Source organism: Dryas octopetala, chromosome 1, assembly GCF_963921425.1.
Source record: "Dryas octopetala chromosome 1, drDryOcto1.1, whole genome shotgun sequence".
In the NCBI taxonomy this organism is placed as follows: domain Eukaryota; kingdom Viridiplantae; phylum Streptophyta; class Magnoliopsida; order Rosales; family Rosaceae; genus Dryas; species Dryas octopetala.
In genome coordinates, this window is record NC_141366.1 from 28,981,761 (window position 1) to 29,004,070 (window position 22,310).

At 35.1% G+C, this 22,310-nt stretch overlaps 1 protein-coding gene across 2 annotated transcripts; it reads right to left on the bottom strand.

The window, feature by feature from the left end:
- Positions 1-723: 723 nt before the first annotated feature.
- Positions 724-4,396, bottom strand: LOC147299568 (myosin-like protein). Of its 2 annotated transcripts, none has more exons than XM_086229791.1 (5): positions 3,920-4,396; positions 2,586-2,882; positions 2,072-2,251; positions 1,610-1,828; positions 724-1,207 (listed from the first exon to the last, which is right to left on the bottom strand). In XM_086229791.1, the coding sequence occupies exons 1-5, from the start codon at positions 4,394-4,396 to the stop codon at positions 803-805; spliced, it is 1,578 nt and encodes a 525-aa protein (XP_086085917.1). In that variant the 3' UTR covers positions 724-802. The 2 variants fall into 2 exon arrangements, with proteins under 2 accessions (XP_086085917.1, XP_086085916.1); XM_086229790.1 differs by having other exon boundaries at positions 2,090-2,260.
- Positions 4,397-22,310: the final 17,914 nt, after the last annotated feature.

Here is a 22,310-nt window from a genome sequence, read left to right on the forward strand (position 1 = left end):
TCTTGTGTGCACTTTAACTCTAATCCAACCTGTATTCTATCAAACAAGGTTTAACTCATTCTAAAGAACTTGGGAATATAATGCTTGCGATATAAGTATTATATTTCTAGAAATTTTACAATGGATGCCGCTGTGATACTCTAGAACTAGGACTTCACAATGATTCACTTAGCTGATGAAGCATTGATAGCAGGATTATAGATAGAAGTAACAAATCGCGAGGTGTGTTTAAAAACTGTGACTTTGAATGCATTCTTCTAATTTTTGTTTTATCAATTAAAGTTTTGTTTTGGTCCTCTATTTTGGTTCACAATCCCATTGGTAATTACCTTACGTTTATATAAGTCTTTAAATATATACAAATAAGAAGCTGAAGTTACTCATCTTTATATCTTCTTAAGAAACCCAATAATTTATCACCAACAAAGGTGACAATCACTCAAAGTAGCCTTAATTTGAAGAGTTTTTTTTTAATCAATAATTTGAATAAGGTTAAGCTTTTCCATTTTTTTATGGATTTTATACCCATCAAGCTCATCAGCAGTAATCCTACTTATAGCCTTATAGGCGACCTTGGCTTTTGGGAATATCTGATTGATGCAACAAGTGAAAACCCACAACAAACATTCAAAACCCAGATTCAAACTCATCAACCCTCTCCTATTGAAATTAGAACACAGATCCTCCAATGTGCCTACAGTTAACATGGTTAGAGAAAAGTAAGAGCCCCTACTGTTAATACTTGGTTAAGAAAGAGGAAGAGTCCCAAGCTGAATCCAGGTACTGTATCTCAAAAGCTTTTTTATGTCTTGGAAGATAGAGGGCTATGCAGAGGGAAAACTGCTTTACTGTTCTGCCTCACCAACAACGAGGAGTTTCCGATGTCTTGAAAGGGTGATCTTTTCGGAGCTATAGGTGTTCTGTTGGTGCATGTGCCTGGTTTGTTTCTTCCATGAAGCAAAACCTCCCTTTCCTTGCTGCCATATTCTTTGGTACAATGATTTTCCTTCATGTGGCAAATCAGGACCCGCTTTTCCATTTCGTTTTGTGGATCTCGGGGATTAAGTGGTGAGCCATTTGCCCTCATTACTCTTGTGCTTTCTTCCTTCCTCAACCTATCAAGCTCTCCATGGAGCATAGACACTTGTGCTTCTAACTCCCTTGCTTTGCTTTCAGATGAAACAGCTTTCTGTCTCCATTCTTGCACCTAGAGAAGAAATATGAAATCTTCAGTTACTGAATTATTTGAGAAGATACTCAAAGTGATTATATAAAGTACGTTTGAGGCCTTCCAAGCATCATGAAATTGAAAAAGCCTTTCAATCCTTTTTCCGAATCATGCCTCTTCCAAGACTCAGCAGGTCCAAGAAAACAAAAAATCAAAACGAAAAAGACACAATGATGGTTGTCATAGGTGCAACAATTCAAACTTATTACTTTTTCAGAAATAGATTCTCTTAACGTCAGCAGAGAAAGACTTGCCAGAGCAATGTGGCTGTCATATAGTGCCTGCCCGAAAAGCTAAGAGGATAGCCTCTTTAAGTAGCAGCTTGATCTAGATAGATGTACACTATTATTAAAACAAAGATAATCAGGTATGGAATCTTACAGAAGAGTGTAAGGATTGGATCTGATAATCAGAATCCAGCGCTCGATCTTCCCAAAAGTCCCGAGATGCCTGCAATTCTTCCATCTCCTCCCTCACCTGCCCCAGCATCTCCTGCATCTGAGACCATTGCTCTGTCTCAGCTCGTACTTGCTCTACAATTCTTCGAACTATTGCCTTGCAACGTCCTGAGCACACATTCTCTTTATGAGACTCTTTCTCCTGCAGAACAAATTGTCTGACTTTTAACACAATCCCATCTCTGCTTTTTTTTTTTTTTTGATGAATCAACCAAAAGCACACATGGAGCAGTTGAATATCTTACAGAAATAGAGTGAATTTCACCTCAAACACAAATAAGAAAAATTCTTTTCCCTTTTGCTTTCTAAATAAGTCTAATTCCTTGCATTAGACTAGGCAATGAACTAAAAAATAATAATAAAAAGAGAAGAAGCAAGGATTTGCCTTGTAAAATTGTTGTACCAAGGAAGAAGACAAATCGCTGAATTCAATTCTTTGCGAAGACGAGGCAGAACTGGCAACAGAATTGTTGGCTGTAGACAGTATAGAACCATACTCCTCCTTCATCCTCTCTAACAGCATCCCACTTGACAATCCCTCCATTTTCCTTCTCAGAATCTCCACCTGCAGAGTCTTTTTAAAAGAACTAGATTAGGCAGTATAGTGATGCAAACAGTGAAATAAAACAATGCACAGCTTGGTTGTTGAGAACTTCCATCATTTGACAAATCTAAGACTACAGTCTCTTTTTCAAATTAAAGAACAAATTTAAATCGCCTAGTTGACACAAGCATGCACACACGCACACACACATCAAAGTCATGGTTTCTTTTCTCTTTTGTTATTTTTTCAAAATATCTTGGAAACCAAATATAGAGTTAAGAACTTGAAGAGCAGTTTTGTGTATCAATAGCAAGATCAATGAAACTAGTTTGCAGGAAGGACGGATAATTCTTACATTGCTTTTGCCACTTGAAACTAACTTCTCATTTTCCCTATAGCTAGTTTTGATCGACAAGCTTGCTTCTGCCATCTCTCGGATCTCCTTCACGCATATCTCATCTGATGTTCCTCTAAACTTCTCAAGCTTTCTTTGAAGAAGATATGTTTCTTTATCAAAATTACTAGTGCTTTGAGCCTCCAAATCCTTGACTCCTAAATTCCTTTGCAACTTCTCTAGTTTCTCTGCCAATTGTTGAATCCCTTCCTCCAATACCACACTTACATTCTTTCCTTCGCAAATCTTCCTTCTCCCCTGAAAACCAATCACACCATCAAACTTTGTCACAGACAAACCATACAAAGTTATATTCTTTTTTTTTTTTTGGGATTGAGTAAACTTTATTGAATGAAAAACTAAGCAGAAGGGTTACAATCACTGTTTAACTGGGCAAGAAGCCAAGGGCGAGCCTCACAAAGTTATATTCTTAAAAAGAAAAGATTAAAAAAAAAAATCCCCATTGTTACTCATTCCAAAGAAAAAAATATTTTAAGCACATATTAGTAGAATAACCAATAATAGAAGAACAAGATGGCTAAAGATTCAATATTTGCATGCTTTTCTTTCCCTATATTTCTTATTAAGCAAATGGAGACAATATCACCAAGTGGTCCAAGAAACTGAAACAGCACAAAAGTTCAGATGTTGACAGTTTTTGAAAAGAAGAGCAACAAAAACATCGGCTTGAAACAAAGAAGCTGTAATATTTAAACCAGATAAATGTTTGTTTTCTACTCTTTTTACTGCTAATGAAACATAAGAGACGATAAAATAGTTCTGCTCTTGAAACCTAATATATATACTTCACGAATCCACAAACTTGTACCAGGCACAGCAATTTGAATTTGAGGTTACCATCATTTCCAAATGAGTTTTAAAACTTCAAGTATCTCTTTAAAGTTTAATCTACATTATGTCAAAGAAATAAATCGAGCCTGAACATCAGATAAGTTATTATCAAGAAAAGAATTTCAAAAACTCCCCCCTTATAATTCCTTCCTTTCCTTCTCCATTTTCTGAGCAAACAAATAGAACACCCTGTTTGATTTGTTACAAGTATTGTACCCTCACATAATTGAACACCTATCCTAAACACATTTCACAGCTAGTACTGCCTTTCTCTTTAGTTCCAAACATGATCATTCAAAACATTATCTCCTTCTCAGCTTCACTTTCTTGCGTTTCCTCATCAGAAAAACAGACCACTCAAAATCAATGAAAAAACCAAAAGAGAGATAGATTGATATATATATATAGAGAGAGAGAGAGAGAGAGAGAGAGAGAATACTAACATAAACAAGAGTTTGCACAGCTGATTTAAGAGTCTTCTCCATCTTGACTTTGGTCCTCTCCATCTTCTTAACCGCAATCTCCTTCTCCATTCTCAACAAATTGCACTCTGCCCTCAACATCTCAGCCTGAAACCTCCACTTCTCCTCTTCCACCGCCACCGCCACCTCATCACCACCACCGTCATTGTCTCCCTCTCTAACTCTCTCTCTCCTTCTCTCACCTTCCCCACCATACTCCAAAAGCACCAAGGGAATACTACTGGCTCTTAAAAAGGCTCGTTCTTGGTGAAAGAGGGTCTCCAGCTTGCCCTTGTTGTCCTTGTTGTTGGGGTCTCCTAAAGTGGGTTTTCCGAGAAGGCTCTTGGGAGCTCTCCGGCGAGGCCTGCGTGGCAGGTGGAGGATTCTTGGGGTTGGTGGTGGTGGTGGGTACTGCCATTTGGGTCTCCTTGTTGCTGTTACTGTTGTGGTAGATGGCATTGCCTCTCACTCCCTTTCTCAGCTTGTCTTATGAAGAACCAAACTAAAGAGTAAAGACACTAACTTTGTGTTTCTTTTTGGGTTTGAAAATGAAAGCTAGACGTTTGGCTTCGTTTGTGCCTTTGTGGGGTTTGGTTTGGAAGAGAGAGAGTGTGACTGAGTGAGTTTGTGTCTGAGAGAGAGAGAGAGAAAGAGAGCGTGCAACCTCGTAAAGGGCAAGAAACAGGGATTTCAAATGAAAGCTGCGGTTTGGTGTTCATTTTGTCTGGGCAAATTTATTTGGTCTACTTTCTATTGGACCTTATTTTCTTTTTATTTATTTTTTGAGAAAAATTTATAAACATGACATATATTTTAATAGTTGTTTTATTTCAGGATATTAATTTTGATTCGTATTAATGAAGGACACATACTTTTATTTTGTGTCAATTAAGGACCTTATTTTATCTCAACTTTAGCCCGACATTAGACCCATCATAACTCCACCAAATTTAACAAACTTATATTTGGTTTAAAGTTATGCATCTCTTCTTTACAACCATATAAAGATCACTCAAATCGGACATCTACAACACTAGATGATTGGCTCAAAAGTAGAGTACCTGAAATTGTCCAATCAGACTTCTGGAAAAAAATTTAGAAAATTAGACAGTTTCGGGTACCCTACTTTGGAGCCGATTATCTGAAGTTGTAAAGATAAAAGTACGTGTCATTCATTAGCACAAAACAAAATTAATGTCCTAAAATGAAACAATCATCAAAATACGTGTCCTGTTTATAAATTTTTCTCTTATTTTTTTTTCATAGGAAGTTGAAAAGGATTTCATAGCCATATTTAATGTTTGTACTTTGTTAGTTTGTACCTTATGTTATGACTAGCTTGTCCTTGCTTGTCAACAAACAAAGTTTGTTTCCTGGAACACAGTTTGTTTTCTGGAATTTTTTAGTTATGATATATGAAAAATCAATACTCACAAAAATGTTAATAATATAAGCAATCATTCACTAACGTGCTTTTCAAATTTAATTAATTAATGATTGGTTTAAAAGTATTTCTCTCTATAATAATATTAAAGAGGTTTCAAATTTAAATCTTCTTCTTTGTTTCAAATATATATATATATATACAGTTTTTCTCTAAGGTAGACACTTTTGCCTTTTTTTTTTTTTGGTGAATTCTCGTTACCGAGCACTCGGTGATTATATCGAGCGCTCGGCAATGATTTTTTCATAAAATCCGAGCGCTGCAACAAGCACTCGACACCGCTTCCTCCACCAATTTTGGAGGTACTTTTCTGACGGTTCACCTCATACCCTCCTAAGGTGTAAAATAGGGTTTGTGGAGGCTGCATGTTAAGTTTTAACTCCGCTCAAAATCTCGGAGTTAAAACCTAACATAAAGCAGACAAACCAGTGCCGAGCTCTTGGGAAAAGAAGAAAAAGGAATTGTCGAGCACTCGGCAGCGGACCTAGTGTTCAGAGCTGGAAAACCATGAAAAAAAAATTGCAGGCGTCCTTTCTAAAGAAGGATTGTATATATATATATATATATTCAATTTTTTCTAGGACGGATGTGTACGCTTTTTTTTTTTTTTTTTGCGAAATCTCGTCACTGAGCACTCGATAATTGTACCGAGCGCTCGGTAGTGATTTTTTCATAACATCCAAGTGCTGCAACAAACGCTCGGCACTGCTTCCTCCTCCGATTTTTTAGGGTACTTCTCCGACGATTCACCTCATACCCTCTTAGGGTGTAGACTGGGGCCGCCCAAAATCCTGAAGTTAAAACCTTACATAAAGCTAACAAACCAGTGCCTAGCTCTTGAGAGAAAAATCAAAAGGCATTGTCGAGCACTCAACAGCGGTACCAAGCGCTCGACACTGGAAATCATTGAAAAAAAAATTGCGGGTGTCCTCTCTAGAGAAGGAATGTATATTTTATATATATATACAAGAATGCTCTAAAACTAACTAGTTAGTAAGTTAATACAAAGCTAACCACCATGTTGGGCCCACCACACAATGTAATCTCAAAATTCGAACCGTTTATTTTTTAGGCCCTACTTCAAAGATCATCCCTGAAAAAAATCTCCAAATTCGGAAATCATTTAGTCATTTGATTATAAGTTTATAACAACAACTATTTATATGCTTTTATCAAAAACACTGATCATCTATTTATTTGATCTCAATTAGATGACTAAATGATTTCCGATTTAGTTGATTTTTTGTAATGATGATCTTTGAAGTAAAATAATTGACGGTTCAGATTATGAGATTAGTTATGTGGTGGACCCAAAAGCATGGTTAGCTTCGTATTAACTTGCTAACTAGTTAGTTTTAGAGCACTGCTCTATATATATATATATATATTTGTCGTCTACGATTAATTCTCTAAGAGGAATGCTAGCTACTTTCTCTATACTATATTTTCTTTGACCTTCTCTCTTACTATTCTCATTACAGATCATCTTTATAAAAAATTAACTAAATCGGAAACCATCTGGATATATAATTGTTATGAAATAAACAGTTATTTGTTTATTTGAAAACAGTTATATATAGAGGACGTCTTCTCTAGTCTGCAAAAATCTCAGTGTTAAAACATAACATGCAGTCTTCACAAGCCTCATTCTACATCCTAAAAAGGTATGAGATAAACCGTCGAAGAAGTACCCTAAAAAATCAACAAAGGAAGCGATGTCGAGCGCTTGTTGAAGCGCTCGACTGTTATGAAAAAAAGAAAGTATAATTTGATGAAGCAGCCCACTTCATCAATCAGGATTTAAATAGTACAAGTGCCTTCTGAAGAGAGAAAGATGTAGAATACAATTGTGAAGAGGACCATTCAATTAGAATATGATATCTCAATAAATCTGTTGTTGTAGGTACGACTAGGAACACTCATAATCTCAGATTTCAAGGGGAAAGGCATCTATCACTGAATTAATATTGTTAACCAAAAAAAAAAAAAATCACTCAATTAATATTGAAAAGCCTCTCTCTCTCTCTCTCTCTCTCTCTCTCTCTCTCTCTCTCTCTCTCTCTCTCTCTCTCTCTCTCTCCTTCAAGGAAAAAAAGAGGAGACAAACGTGCAAAATCAGGCTTAATTTGAAAATAGCAAGCCCACTAAATGTTAATTGCCATCATTAAATAAGTTGATTATCTCTCTCTCTCTCTCTCTAAACAAGTTGATTGCCATCATTAAATAGTGGATGTGGCGAATCTGGAACCATTTCTCCTCGATCTAAATGAGTTTAACCTAAATTTAGAATCATAAATTAATGAATGCCTACTAGATAAAAGGGACTAGACTAAAACCAAGCATTTCAAAGCATTTACTTATCAATATAAGTTTTTTAATTTATACATGCCTATGGTGACTTATATATTTTTTATTTTGTTATAAGGAAAGGCTAAAGAGGGAGAGGGAATTCGAATTATGATCTTCGGTATAAAGGTTAATGCTTTCGACTACTAAAACTACTAGCCTCGTATAACTTTTATAACTCCAAAATAAAAGAGGTATTAGCCTCCTACTCATAGTATAAATGCCATGTAAAAAAAATGTACTTTTACATTAAATATTAGATTACTTTTTCATAGTATAGCTCCAAGCCTCCAACGGTACCATGCTAGTGCAAATAAGTGCCTAAAAGTTTCATGACCAATTGACCACAAACTAAGGGAAAGTGATTTTTTTTTTTTTTTTCTACGAAGGAAAAGTGATTATATATTACACTTTAAGTAGTTTCATACATTTCATCGTATAAGTGTTTTTTCACATAAAGAAATTGTAAGAAACTCAAAGAATACAGCATTCCTATTTCATTTTTTGAAAACCCTAGGAATGTAATTAAAAGGGTTTTTTTTTTTTAGTTCAATTTAGAAATTAAGCTGATAACTCAGCCCACTTGTTAAAGAAAATTTCAGCTCGATCCACTTTAATGAGAAGCGTGCGACACGAAAGTCACCGAGCGCTCAACAATTGTCATTGTGCGACAGTAACAATTTGAATTGCAAAAAACATTTGTTGTATAGTCTTAATAATTGTCACTATGCAACAGTGGTAATTTGCTCAGTTCAAAAAAAAAAAAAAAACTCCATTGAGCGCTCGACGCCAAAAACACGGAACAGACATAACGTGGGCTTTATTTGTACAAAGTAGATTTATTTATCATTGCAACTTTTTAAGTGGGTTTGTTTATCATTAAAGGTTTTATTTAATTTTTAGAGACATAAATAATATAAGAATAGAGGAAATTACAAATTTGGTCCACTTATTTTATACCTAGTTCAATTTTGGTCCACGATTTTTTTTTAAAATTATGTTTGCTCTACTAATTGTTCCACTTGTTCAATAAAGGTCCAGTCTGAAATTTTAGTTTTGGGGTTTATGATTTTAAATCCTTTGGGTTGTGTTTTCTTCAATTATAATTGAAGTATAAGTTATATTTCATCATTTCTTAGTCATAGGAACCAATTTGGAGTATTAGAATCGAAGAGAATTGAAGTTGGGTAAGTTTGAAAATCTGAAAATTTTATGGGAAAAATTAGTTGTTTCGGAAACTATACTTTGAGGTTAATTATCTTGAGTTTTAGAACTCCAATTTGAATGATCTTTATATGGGTGTAAAGAGGAGATGCATGGCTTTAAAACAAGTATATGTTTGCTAAATTTGGATAAGATTTGATAGGGTAAAATGTGGGCCAAATTTGAGAAAACAAATCTAGACATTTATTGAACAAGTGAAATAATTAATGGACCAAAACAGAACTTAAAAACGATTGTAGACCAAAATTGAACTAGCTATACAATAAGTAGACTAAATCTGTAATTTCCTCTATAAGAATATAATCATTGTTAAATGAAGTTAAACTCAAGCAAAGGAATGAAAATCACGATTTTTTTTTTTTTGGCAAATGTAAGTATTCTTTTGGGGATTTTGAATATTAAAGTTATGTCATTTCCAAATGCACTTCGCAAACAAGAGAAGTGAATCTCATACTCATTTCATTCTTTTATTTTTATTTAGATTTTAAGATCAACAAAATGGAAAAAAAAAATATTCAAACGAATAGGAATGTAAAGTGAAAGTGTGAAACAAACAATAATTTAATGTAAAGGAGTGCACTTGAAGCCACTTTTTGAGTGTTAATGTCGTTCTTTTAAAAATAAAATAATAATATAACTCAAACTATGATTTGAATTTAAAATTTTATTTTTTTTTCTAAAGATTTTTGTGGTATAGTTATTCCACCTAAAGTAAATTAGCAAAAAATCACAAAAAAATTATAAGTTTTACTCATAAACTCATATAAAAGATCTATTTATGTTTAAAAATAAATTTTTTTCTTGACGCCGTATGTAACCCTCATAGAGTTACACTTTATTTTGTTATGATGCGGAATGTAACTCTTGTAGAGTTATACTTTATAATTTCATAAAATTACACTTTTTTGAATGATGTAATATTGTTTTAAGGTTTAACGATTTAGAGTGTAAATTTTATGACTTCATATTTAGGGTTTTAGAACTTTAGCCTTAAATTCTAAAGACTATATTATAAACACTAAACTCTCAAAAGAATTCAAAAAAATTAAACTAAAACTTGAGTATATGCTTGAATACCTTACTTGGGTATGCTTGAGTTTGAATAGTATTAAATGTTGCATACTTGATATTTTTGAAATTGTGCTTTAGAAATTTTTTTGTGACTTATAAATAAATAGATTAGACGTTTGAGTTTATAACTAAAAAAGATTGCATGTTGTGGTATTCAAGGAATGAAATTTCGCTGAAAATTTCATTTTTTTGGGTCACCGAGATTTTATCAAATACCCAACTTATTTTCGTAATTGTTTAGGCAAAATATCAAAAATTTCACAAAATTTCGGCGAATTTGGCAATGTTATTTACAGTGTTTAGGAGGAGAGGGGCAAGGAGGGGTTGGGTTTTGGGGGGAAAGGAGCAGGGAGGGGCTGGGTTTAAGGGGAGAGGGGCGGGGAGGGGCTGGGTGAGGGGGGGTGTGTCGGGGATGGGCTAGGTTGGGGGTAGACAGCCGGGGGGGTGGTGCTGGGTGGGGAAGAAGATAAAGGGGTGTGAGAGAGAAGATTGTGAAGAGGAAGAGGAAAAGAGAGAGTCACGGGCAAGGAGGAAAAGGAAGGAAAGAGAAAAGAAAAAAAAAAAAAAAAAAAGGGAAAACTTACAGACTTCTCGTGAGCTTGTCTGGGTAACGAACACGAAGGAAGGAAAACTTGGATTGTTATATTAATATATGATGTTCAAGGTTAAAAGGAAAAGAAAGGAAAGAAAAAAAAAAAAAAAAAAAGGCTTTAGGGTTGATCAGGGTTTGGGGCCTTTGGGTAATTAAAAATAAAAAAAAGGGTTTGGAGTTTCGTTTGGGGTTTGGTTTGACTCTTTTGGGGTTTTGTTTAGTTGTTTTTAAACCTTAAACCCTAATATATTTCTATATAAAAAATAATTAAAAATAACCTAAAGGGCCTAAACTCTAATATCTTATATCATATGGTCTATATCCTAAAGAATATAGAATATATAGGGTTTAGTGCATAAATTATAGAATATAAAGAGTATTAGGTATATAGAATATACATGGTTTAATATTAAGGTTAGTGTATAGATTATAGAGTATAAAGAATATACTAATTTCATTTATTCATTATACTAATTTTATTTAACAGTATTTGCATCCAGCGCGCATTATATTTATCTTATATCACATGAAACCTATTATATAATTTGGTTCTTCAATGTTTTTTATCAATATAGTAGATAATATGTTAAATAAACATATGGTCAAGTTTTATTCAAAATTTTTCGTATTTTGATAGCAATTTTCGTTGTTTTTGTCTAATTTTGTCGAAATCGAAATTAGGGTTAGTGTATAGATTATAGAGTATAAAGAATATACTAATTTTATTTATTTATTATACTAATTTTATTTAACAGTATTTGTCTCCATCGCGCATTATATTTATCTTATATCACATGAAACCTATTATATAATTTGGTTTTTTCAATGTTTTTTTATCAATATAGTAGATAATATGTTAAATAAACATATGGTTAAGTTTCATTCAAAATTTCCGTATTTTGATAGCAATTTCCGTCGTTTTTGTCTAATTTTGTCGAAATCGAAATTTTAATCGAAATTTTTGCAAAAATTTCCGTCGAAATTTCCATCGAATTTTCTTGAAATCGAAATTTTACTCCTAGGTAGTATTAATAAAGAACTCTTTCACCCAATACATTCAAATTTATGATAAAAATTATATTTTAATAGAGAAAATACGAATTTAGCAACATCTAACGATTAAAAATATATTTGTAATACAAAGACAGACAACGTCCCCTTGGTAATTTTTTTAAAAAATTTAGTTATAATGTTTGAAGGCAATTGCATATATACCAAGGTGGGGGGGTTTTGTCGCACTATCACTGTCTGTTTCTGCCTCGCACCGGAAAAAGAAAAGATGGTTGCTATTTACACACCATTTTTTTTCTTTTTGCACATCCCTTCTAAAAAAAAAACGGAAAAATTCAAAAGAAAAGACCTTATACCCCATCCCTTTTTCTTTTGCACACCCTTCCTAAACAGAAAAAAAAAAAAAAAACACATACAGTCACACACCCATCCCCGACCACCTCCCTCCCCACCTCTCCTCTCCTCTCTCCGGCACACACCCCCTCCCTGACCAAGCCGAGCAGCCCACCACCTCCCTGCCCCTCTCTCCTCTCTCTCTTTCTCTCTCTTTCTCTCTCTTTATCTCTTCCCCCTCTCCTCTCATCCTTTATGTGTCTGTACAAACAGCTCTCCCTGTAATTTTTTTTTTTTGAAAGTTGTGGTTGTCTGCGGGGCAAGAGAAGAGAATGAAGGAGAGAGATAGAGAGAGAGGAGGGGCTCGGTTGGCTTTCAGGGAGAGAGAAAAAGGAGAAGGAGAAAGAGAAAGAGAAAGAGAAAGAGGGATAGAGAGAATGAGGAGGGGGAGGAGGGGTTAGGAGGCGGGGAGAGAGGAGTCGGAGAGGAGGGAAGGGCTCGGGGGGAGGTGGTTGGGGTGGAGGGAAGAAGGAGAAGAGAAAGGGTGGGGGTGGGCTTCGACGGTGAAGAAGAAAAAAAAAAAAAAAAGAGATGGGGATGGGGATGGGGATGGGGATGGGGTGTGTGGGTGAGGAAAGGAGAAAGAGAGGCAAAAAGAGGAGGGCTAAGGTGGTCTTTTTACTTGGATTTTTTTTTTTTTTTTTTTTTTTAAAGTGTACAAAAAAAAAGGTGTACAAATTTCAGTTCTCAGCGAAAATATGAATAAATGATTAATGAATCATTGAATTACTTGAAGTGGTCCGTGCGTGCCGTTGAAGGTGTTATTTATTAATTAATCAATGGCTTAATTAATTTATTAATAGCAATATTATTATTGAATTCTTTGTTTGTGTTTATTTTCAACGGTAATCAGAGTCTGAGACTGACAACTTCATTCCTAAGGTCTCTTCTTCTGCAGTCTGCAGTAGTCTGGGTGACTGTGACAGTCACTGAAACCAAACCCCAAAACACACAGAAGCTGAAGCATTAATTATTTAATAAATTAATTGGTAGACACTTTAAATGCCTGTGCCTGCAAGGCTGCAAGTACTGGAGTGAAACATGCACCGTGTTCAAATCAAACATTGCCGATTTTTCCAGGACCAGTTACTTAAAATAGAAGCAATTAGTTACAAATTTTAAGCACAACCAATAAGCTTTTTTTTTTTTTTTTTTTTTTTTTTTTTTTTTTATATAATAGATAAAATTTTTTTTTCCTTTTTCTGGTGTTGTTTTTGGGGAGAATTGAATATTGCACCCACTACCTTATTGGAAACAGGTTCCCAAATCACAATGGGTGAGCTCCATGTAGATCATGCATATTGCCTAATAAATATAGGGATGAAATCGATTGAAACCAGTGTGATAGACTTAGATTACGGTGGATGACCTAAAAGCTGCTGTGGATGATAATTATCAATCACCTACATCAATTTTGATTTTTGGTAAAAAAATTAAAAATTATTTTTCCTCACAATTCTCAACTCCCCACAACAAAAACAGAAAGTAGGTTTCTAGGTGCTTTTGAAACCTGCAGTGAATCACAACAATAATGAATATTTTATTTTATCCATAATACCCTCATTGATTTTTATAATTTTTATTTGTTTATTTTAAATTAAAAAATATGTTCATTGTTAGTTATATTTTATATTGTGATAATTAATTATGATATTTTATTTGTACGATTAAAATTATAATATACCTAAAAAATAATAGGCATACTTATTTAATAATGTTGTTCTTAGAAAAATTAATGCTAATAAAAATTTGTAGCCAAAAATTTCAAAAACAAGTAAAAAAACATTTTATTTTTACCAAATAAATAAGTGAAAGACACTTTCAGCATCATGTCCATTTTAATAATTATACACAGTTACAACACTTTTAAATTAACATTTACCAAACACTTTGATACTATTTTTTTGTACTTACAGCACTTTTGAAAACATAGTTTACCAAACACTCAACTGCTTTACTTTATAGCTGACTTTACTTCACAGCTGTTTTTCCTTACAGCAATACCAAACTGGCCCTTAGCAGTATAGTACTATGTTTTATAAGTTTAAAAATTTTGCGAAATGACCTAGTCAAATTCGAGTTAATCTTTTTTAACTTTCAGTTCTCAAAGCTCACAATTATGACATATTTTGTATGAAAAATGTCCATTATACTCCTGATATAAATACACTTACTAAATGCCCAAATATATTATTATAGCTTTCTCCCACCCAACCCAGCTCCTCTCTCTCTCTCTCTCCCAATCTCATAGTTAGAAGCCCATATCTGGATCTTCTTCTCCATGGCCAGCCCAACATGTTCCTCCTCTCTCAACCTTCCTCTCATCCTAGTTTTTCTCTCACTCCCAACTAAGATTTGAGTTGCAAATCTAAGAAATTTGAGTCTACGATCTTGGGTTCATTATGCGGCTCATGATCTGAAATGTTCACCGAAAAAAAGGCTATGTCGCACATTTACAATCCAGATTTTGCACCGCATGCATAAATATCATCCATAAAAAAATGGCTTATTATTTGGTTTGCCCTCTGAAAGTATGTCAAATTCTCACATTACCCCGATTTTGTTTTGTCTCATATTACCCCTTGATGTTATATCTCGTGTCTCACTTAACCCAGCTTTGTTAAATCCGTCAATATCCATCATTAGAAGTGCTGATATGGTGTCCATGTGTGCTTGAAAATTAATTAAATATTATTTAAAATTTTTGATATTTTAAAAAATTAAAATAAATCAAAATTCAATAAAAAATTACAAAAAAGAAACACTCAAACCTCTCTCTAGTCTCCACCATCTACAACCCACTCGCTCACCACTCTCCCCTCCCTCTCATCACCATTTGCACCGCCTAACCCCTGTTCCCCCTCCCTTTTTTTTATTTTATTTATTTTATTTTTTATTTTCTCTCTCTCTGTCTCTCTCTGTCTGTCTCTCTCTCTCTGTTAGTGTATTTCTCCCTCATCGCCCGTTACATTCCATTTGGCAGGTGCTACACATTAGCATTAATTGAAAAGTTTGGGTGATATTTAGGTACATGGTTCAAAGTCTAGGTAATAAATATGCAAAATAGTCAATCTTACATCATAAAATAAGTACTTATTTCGGAAAAATATCAAAAATAGAAAAATAAAATGTTAGTGATTGAAATTGGTAAAAGTGTTGGGTTAAAGAGTATTATCCTTATATCATAGGTTTTTTTTTTTTTTTTTTTTTTTTTAGATTAAGCCTAAGATTTAGGGTTTAAGATTAAGCCTAAAATTTCAATGCTTGACTATGATTTTTAAAAAACCCCTTAAATATTATATGAACAAGTGGCTAAAAAGTTTTGTTATCAAGATTCTTTTTTCTTAAGTGGCAAAAAAAAAAAAAAAGAAGATTCTTTTTTCTTAAGAAGATTAAACTATATAAGCTCTTAAGTTAATAACTATGTCCTCTCAAATGTTTTCTCGCATTTCCATGAGCGTACTGTTGTAAAGTGTACTAATTTCTATGTACTTATGGTTTCTAAAAAGAAAAGAAAATAATTCAAATAGAAGCAAAATAAATAAACAAATTCTGACAAAAAAAGATAAATAAATAATAAATGCAGCTAGGAAAGGACTGTTTTGTCGCTTATGGTGGATTTGCATATTGGTCTTTTTACATGATTATATTATTTATGTCAAGGTGAATATGCTCAGTATAAAACTACTTTTATTCCAAGTTTCCAACCTTAATATTCAAAACAACTTTTCTTTCAATTTCCTTACTTTCTATGCAGCAAGGAGTTAAATTTCGAAATTTTCGGCGAAATTTCATCGAAAATTTCGTTTTTTGAGAGTATGGAAATTTTAACACTAGTTCATGAATTTTTCGCCAATAGTTCGCCGAAATTTGGTGAAATTTCGTTCCGAGCAACAAACCCACCATTTTTATGTCTGTCTTCTCCTTGCCAGTTACAAACTCAGCCGGCCACTGCGTGATTGGGGAGGAAGGAGAAAGAAGAGAGAAGAGAGTGGGGAGGAAGAAAATCAGATCAGGAGAGGGAGAGAGGGAGATCGGGGAGGGACTTAGGAGAGAGAGAGTGGCGCTGGAGAGGGAGGACAGGAGGAGAGAGAAGAGAAGGAGGTTTGATATTATACCATATGCTGACTTGTTGAGTGAGTCGCGGCGGCTGGGAGAGAAGAAATGAAGGGAAGAAGTGAAGAACTGAAGGTCACGAGATGGAAGCCAGGAGGGAAAGAAAAGAAAAGAAGAAGGAAGAAAAAGTCAAAAAGGAAGAAGAAAGGTTCTGCACAACTTCTGCTCAATGCTCACGCCATCCATCACGTGGAGAAGTGGAAGTAGGATTAGGAAGGAAAGAAGAAAAAAAGAAAAGGAAAAAAAAAGGAAAGAAAAAGAAAAAAAAAAGAAAAGAAAAAAAAGAAAAGAAAAAGAAAAGGAAAAAAAAGGAAAGAAAAAGAAAAAAAAAAGAAAAGAAAAAAAAGAAAAGAAAAAGAAAAGAAAAAGAAAAGAAAAAAAAAAGAAAAAAAAAAGAGAAAAAAAAAAGTTTAGGGTCAATTAGGATTTAAGATCTTTGGGCAATTGGAAAAAAAAAAAAATTTGGAGTTTCGTTTGATTGTTTTGGGATTTCGTTTAGTTATCTTTAAACCCTAAATCATAATACATTTCTATATAAAAAATAATTAAAAACTCTAAAGGGCATAAATCTTAACATTTTATATCATATCTTAAAAAATATAGAGTGTATGAGGTTTAATATAATATTATGACATATAAAGTATTGGGTTTAGTGTATAGATTATAGAGTATAAAAAATATAATAATTTTATTTATTCATTATATTAATTTTATTTAACAGTATTTACCTCCAATGCGCATTATATTCATCACATATCACATGAAATCTACCATATAATTTGGTTTCTTCAATGTTTTTTATCAATATAGTAGATAATATGTTAAATAAATATATGGTAAAATTTCATTCAAAATTTCCGTATTTTGATAGCAATTTCCATCGTTTCCGTCTAATTTTTGTTGAAATTTAAAAATCTTCGAAATTTCAGTCGAAATTTTCATCGAAATTTCCTCGAAACTCGAAATTTTATTCCTTGCTATGCAGCCAAATTAAATCATGAAAAAATACGAAATTTAAATCATGACCAAAACATATGTAATAATTGTCTAATTGCCTAAAATTCAAGCGTATGGCAGCTGAGATATTTGTTCAGCTACATAGAAGATGAACTTGATGGACCAACACCAACCATGAACTCAAAGTCAACCACATGCACGATGGCTTTATGTGACTCGGTCCAACAGTGTTCCAATAAAAAAAAAAAAAAAGGGGAGGCTACGCAGACCACTCCATTTTACCCTAAATCAATATTTTGTTATAATTCCAATTTTGCCCTTACTAAAATTAACAAATAAAAAAAATCAAAATACCCAACAGCAACTCCCTACCCGATCCCCACCCTCTGTGCCAACCAAGCCACCTTCACCGCCACCGCCACCGCCACCCCCTTCCCATTCCCCATCACCCCATTCATATTCCCCACGACTCTGCAAACAAACCCAGAACCACCCTGACTCCATCGTCCCTCTCCAATCAGACCCCCTGCAAGAAACCCAAAACCCAGAACTCGAACCCTACTCCCCCTTCCTACCATCGCCTCCCACCTCCCTACGAGTCCCAAGACGAGACAGTGGCCATCGTCAACTCGTCGGTTCGTGCAGACCCTCGACGGCAGCAAGGACGATCCGCTGCTCGCAGGTACTCGGAGATTTGACGGCGGCAGCAAAGACGATCTGCGGCTAGTGGGTGCTCTGACTCGGTGCTCGGGGCCTCGACGACGGTGAAACCCACGCCCCGCCGTTCGACCAGCACTCTCTCAGCTAGGCTCGTTCGCCGGAAAAGAGGAGGGGTGGGATCAGATGGGTTCGGTTGGGGCGAATTATCATCAGTCAGTTTTTTCATATGTTAAAAGACAATGTAATTACTATATTACAAAAAATATACAAACACATGAACGAACTTATCATTATTGTCAGTAATCACTTACATGTTCCTTAAACAATTTAGGAAACAATTCCTGATGCTTTTTCTCTACACGTTCCTTGTCCCATCCTGGATAGTTGCGATTCATTAGTTTTTCATGCTCAATGCGCAAGGAATCAACTTATTCACAATTATTGAGTATGAACCAATGAGCTACCTCCATGTCGTGTTTCGATAATTCAACAGCTAGTTTTAGGGACTTCGCCAAATGGTCGTGTAATTTGAGAAAAGATAGTAGGTGATGGATTCATTTGCAATGTATGCCTCCGCTATGGAGCCTTTGGGACGTGCCCTGTTTCGGACGTACTTTTTGTAATTACCTAACATTCTGCAAATGTAAGTACATAGTGAGAAAACTTTTATGAGTAACATAGAGCTAAATTTGGAGAATAGTAACAAAAAAGTTTAGGAATTGTTACCTTTTTATTGGGTACATCCACCAATAACTGACCGGCTCAGCAAGAATTGCCTCTTACGGTAAATGTATCATCAAGTGAATCATTATATCAAAAAAGACCGGCGAAAATATTTGTACAAATTTGCATAGGATGTACATAATCTCATCTTTCAATTTTGACATGTCCGAAACACGCAACGTCTTAGCGCATATATGCTGAAAGAACCTCAACAACCCAACAATCGGTTCAACCACATCTTCGGACAAAAATTTTCGAATACCCACCGGAAGCAGCCGTTGCAATAAAACATGACAATCATGACTCTTCAAGCCAAAAATTTTTCCAGAGTCGATTTTCACATTTCGTGAGATATTGACCGCGTATCCATCTGGAAATTTGACCAATGCAAGAAACTTTAAGAATTCTTAGGCTTCACTGTATAAAATGGATGCTTCTTTATCATTTTTTCACCATTCGTCGTTAACCACAAATGTTTCCTAATGCCCATTTCTTGCAAATCTTGTCTTAGCCTTAATTATGTCCTTTGATTTTCCCTCAATGCCCAAAATTGTCCCCACCAAACTTTCGCACACGTTATGATTGTGCCTGATTTTCAACTTGGACCAGTACTCCAACTCGAAGAATATCGACTTGTTCGTCCAATTTAGATGTGCAGGTGACCTTGACATATTTCGTTCTTTGTTAGAGAGATGTTTACCAATCCGGCCAAATTCTAAGTTATTCAACTGCCTCAAGATGTCATCGCCAGATAATTCTTTAGGTTTTATGCCCATCTCTTTTTTTTCGTCAAAGGCCTCTTTGTTGTGACGCCATTTATGATCCCTCGACAACCATCTTCGGTGGCCTATATAACATACTTTACCACTGTGCCAAGCGGAAGTTATATCCTTATTACAAATAGGACATACCATATAACCCTTGGTGCTCCAACCTGATAGATTCCCATAAGCTGGGAAATCATTTATTGTCTACATGACTGCTGCATGCAAGGAAAACATTGTTTCGGTGGACTTATCATATGTCGGCACACCATTTTGCCACAATTCTTTTAACTCATCAATTAACAACTGCAAATATACATCGATCTTCTTACCAGGGGATTACGGTCCCGGAATTAATAGCGTCATAATTGTGAATTCTTTTTTCATGCATTTCCAGGGAGACAAATTATAAGGAACCACGATCACTGGCCAAGTGCTGTGAGATGTGCTCATATTCCCGAATGAATTAAATCCATCAGTAGCAAGTCCTAATCTGACATTTCGTGGATCCGCTGTAAAATCATGATATATCTTGTCAATTTCTTTCCATGCGCTTCCATCTGCAGAATGTCTTATCACATCGTCCTCAACCCGCTTATCTTTGTGTCATCTCATGTCACTTGTAGTATGTGTCGACATTATGTCACTTGTAGTATGTGTTGACATGTACAATCGTTGCAATCTTGGCTTAAATGGGAAATAACGCAACACCTTTTGCGGAATCTGTTTCTTTCTCTCTACAGATTTGTTCTTATATCTCGGCTCATTGCACACAGGGCATTTATCATTCCCTTGGTGTTCTTTGTAAAACAATACACAATCATTCTTGCATGCATGAATTTTTTCATATCCCAAACCGAGATCTTTCAACACCTTATTCGCCTGATAATGGGTTTCAGGTATATGATTGTTCTTTGGAAGAATTTGTTTCAAAATCCTCATCAACTGATCATAACTTCGATTCGAATGTTGATTAAGTACTTTCCAATGCATTAACTCCACAACAGCAGTTAATACTAAGAACTCTTCACAACCAGAGTACAATTCTCGCTGAGCTTGATTCAACAATCTTTCATACTTATCAAACTCTTCTCTTTAGACTTCGGGCAACCCATCATCTTCATCCATATTATCGCTCTCTGTATCATCTTGATTGACTTCGTGATCAAGCGATGCATATGGATAAACATCGTTTATTATGCCCATCACTTGGTCATTATCATCACCAACAGATTCAGTAGGCTGCAGAATTGTTCGAGCATTTGAGAAAGTCGAAGCATAAACTCTCGGTTCACCATGATAATACCATGTCGTATAGTTGTGTGACATCCTATATTTCACCAAATGAATTATGACTTCACACACTATCTTCCATAAAATGTTGTTACAATTCTGGTACGGACACTTTATATTATTCTGAGCATTAACATGTTCCTGTGCAACTTGGATAAATGACTCGATCCCATATAAATATTCATCACTAACACGATTCGTATTACGTATCCACTGTCGGGCCATGATGCCTGTTTCCATATTACACGATAATTAGAAAAAGATTCGTCACCCTTCTTCATCTCCTTATGCCTCCGGTAAGGGCCCTATCCCATTCGAGAATGCACATATGTGTCGTGATTGTTGGCTCTCACGACGTAGTTTTGATCTAGGAAAATTTCGGCAGCATCTTCCTATGGTTCTCCAAGTGCACGACGTAGATATTAAAAACAAATATCTATTATGCACTCAAATAACACATAGGGAGATGTTGCCGTAATTTTCCCATATCGAAACCACATCACATGAACCGCTAACCATAACACATAATTGTGCACCCCCAAACTGTCCATGGGTAATTTGGACAATTCAAGAATCATATTGGAGCACAGTCACGCCTAGCGTCCATGTGCGCGTCCAACAGACTCTCGAACGGGTCTAAGGTAAATTTAAGTTGAATGTACAAAGTTATCGACTGATAACTTCGCACAGGCGCTTCGTGCCACATGACTCAACCCAGTACTCGTGGAGTGCTGGACTACGTCATCGAAAATTTTGCAATTATAACTAAATTAAATGTAACATACAAACTAAACTATAATTAATCTAACAATATACATACAAGCATACAAACAAACAAACAAATAAATTTTAGCATTTAAAAACATACAAACTAACTAATCAATTTTATAATTAATTTTAACATACAAACTAATTCACTAAAAAAGGTTAATACAATTATATATGAAACATTAAATACTAAATCATACAAAAACTTAACTAAGAGATAGATTAAACACATACCTCACCAAAAATGCAACTATCCTTCACCAAAAAAATAAATCATTGTCAAATATTAGCCCAAACTCAATCTAAATTCAGATTTCACAACCAAACCACCAAATTAAAAAATCCACAACATAAATTAATTACCACAAAAAATCAGAAATTCCACAACAAATTTATGCAAAACCCACAACAAGTGCAAACTGTCCAATCCTACAAATGTAAAATCTATAATATTAGAAAAAAAAACAGAAAATAACAATCAATAATTAAAAAAACAGAAATTGACAGAAATTGAAAAAAAAAACTTTACCCGTGGGGGGGGGGGTTTCGGTGAGCTGGGAGAGTGAGGGGAGGGATGGGTTTAGGTGGGGGGGTTGGGTTTTCGGTGAGGGAGTGGGTTTCGGTGTACTGGGGGGTGGGTTTTGGTGGGGAGGGTAAGTTTCAATGTACTGGGGGGGTGGGTTTCGGTGGAGGGGGTGGGTTTTCGATGGAAGGGGTGGGTTTCGGGATAAGGAAGGAGGGAGGAGGGAGGAGGACGGTGTGGGTTTTCGGGAGGAGAGAGGAGGGAGCAGCTGGAGGGAGAAGCGAGAGTTGAGAGAGATAAGTGACAGTGAAACCCAAATTGCTGGGTAAACAAATTAAAAGACTTTGGGCGACGAACATGATTCCGTCGCCCAAATAACCTTTAGGCGAGGAATATTTCGTCGCCCAAAGGTTATTTGGGTGACAGAATCCTGTTTGTCGCCCAAAGTCGTTAACTTTAGGGCACCGTTTCATCCCGCCCAAATTTTA

What these genes read in the sequence shown, in the direction of transcription:
- LOC147299568 (XM_086229791.1), bottom strand. Translation starts at nt 4,396, where the DNA reads ATGCCATCTACCACAACAGTAACAGCAACAAGGAGACCCAAATGGCAG. An exon ending in TTTCAAGTGGCAAAAGCAAT is followed by an intron (nt 2,252 to 2,585) that starts GTAAGAATTATC and finishes AAGACTCTGCAG; the next exon opens with GTGGAGATTCTGAGAAGGAA. An exon ending in TCCAATCCTTACACTCTTCT is followed by an intron (nt 1,208 to 1,609) that starts GTAAGATTCCAT and finishes TTTCTTCTCTAG; the next exon opens with GTGCAAGAATGGAGACAGAA.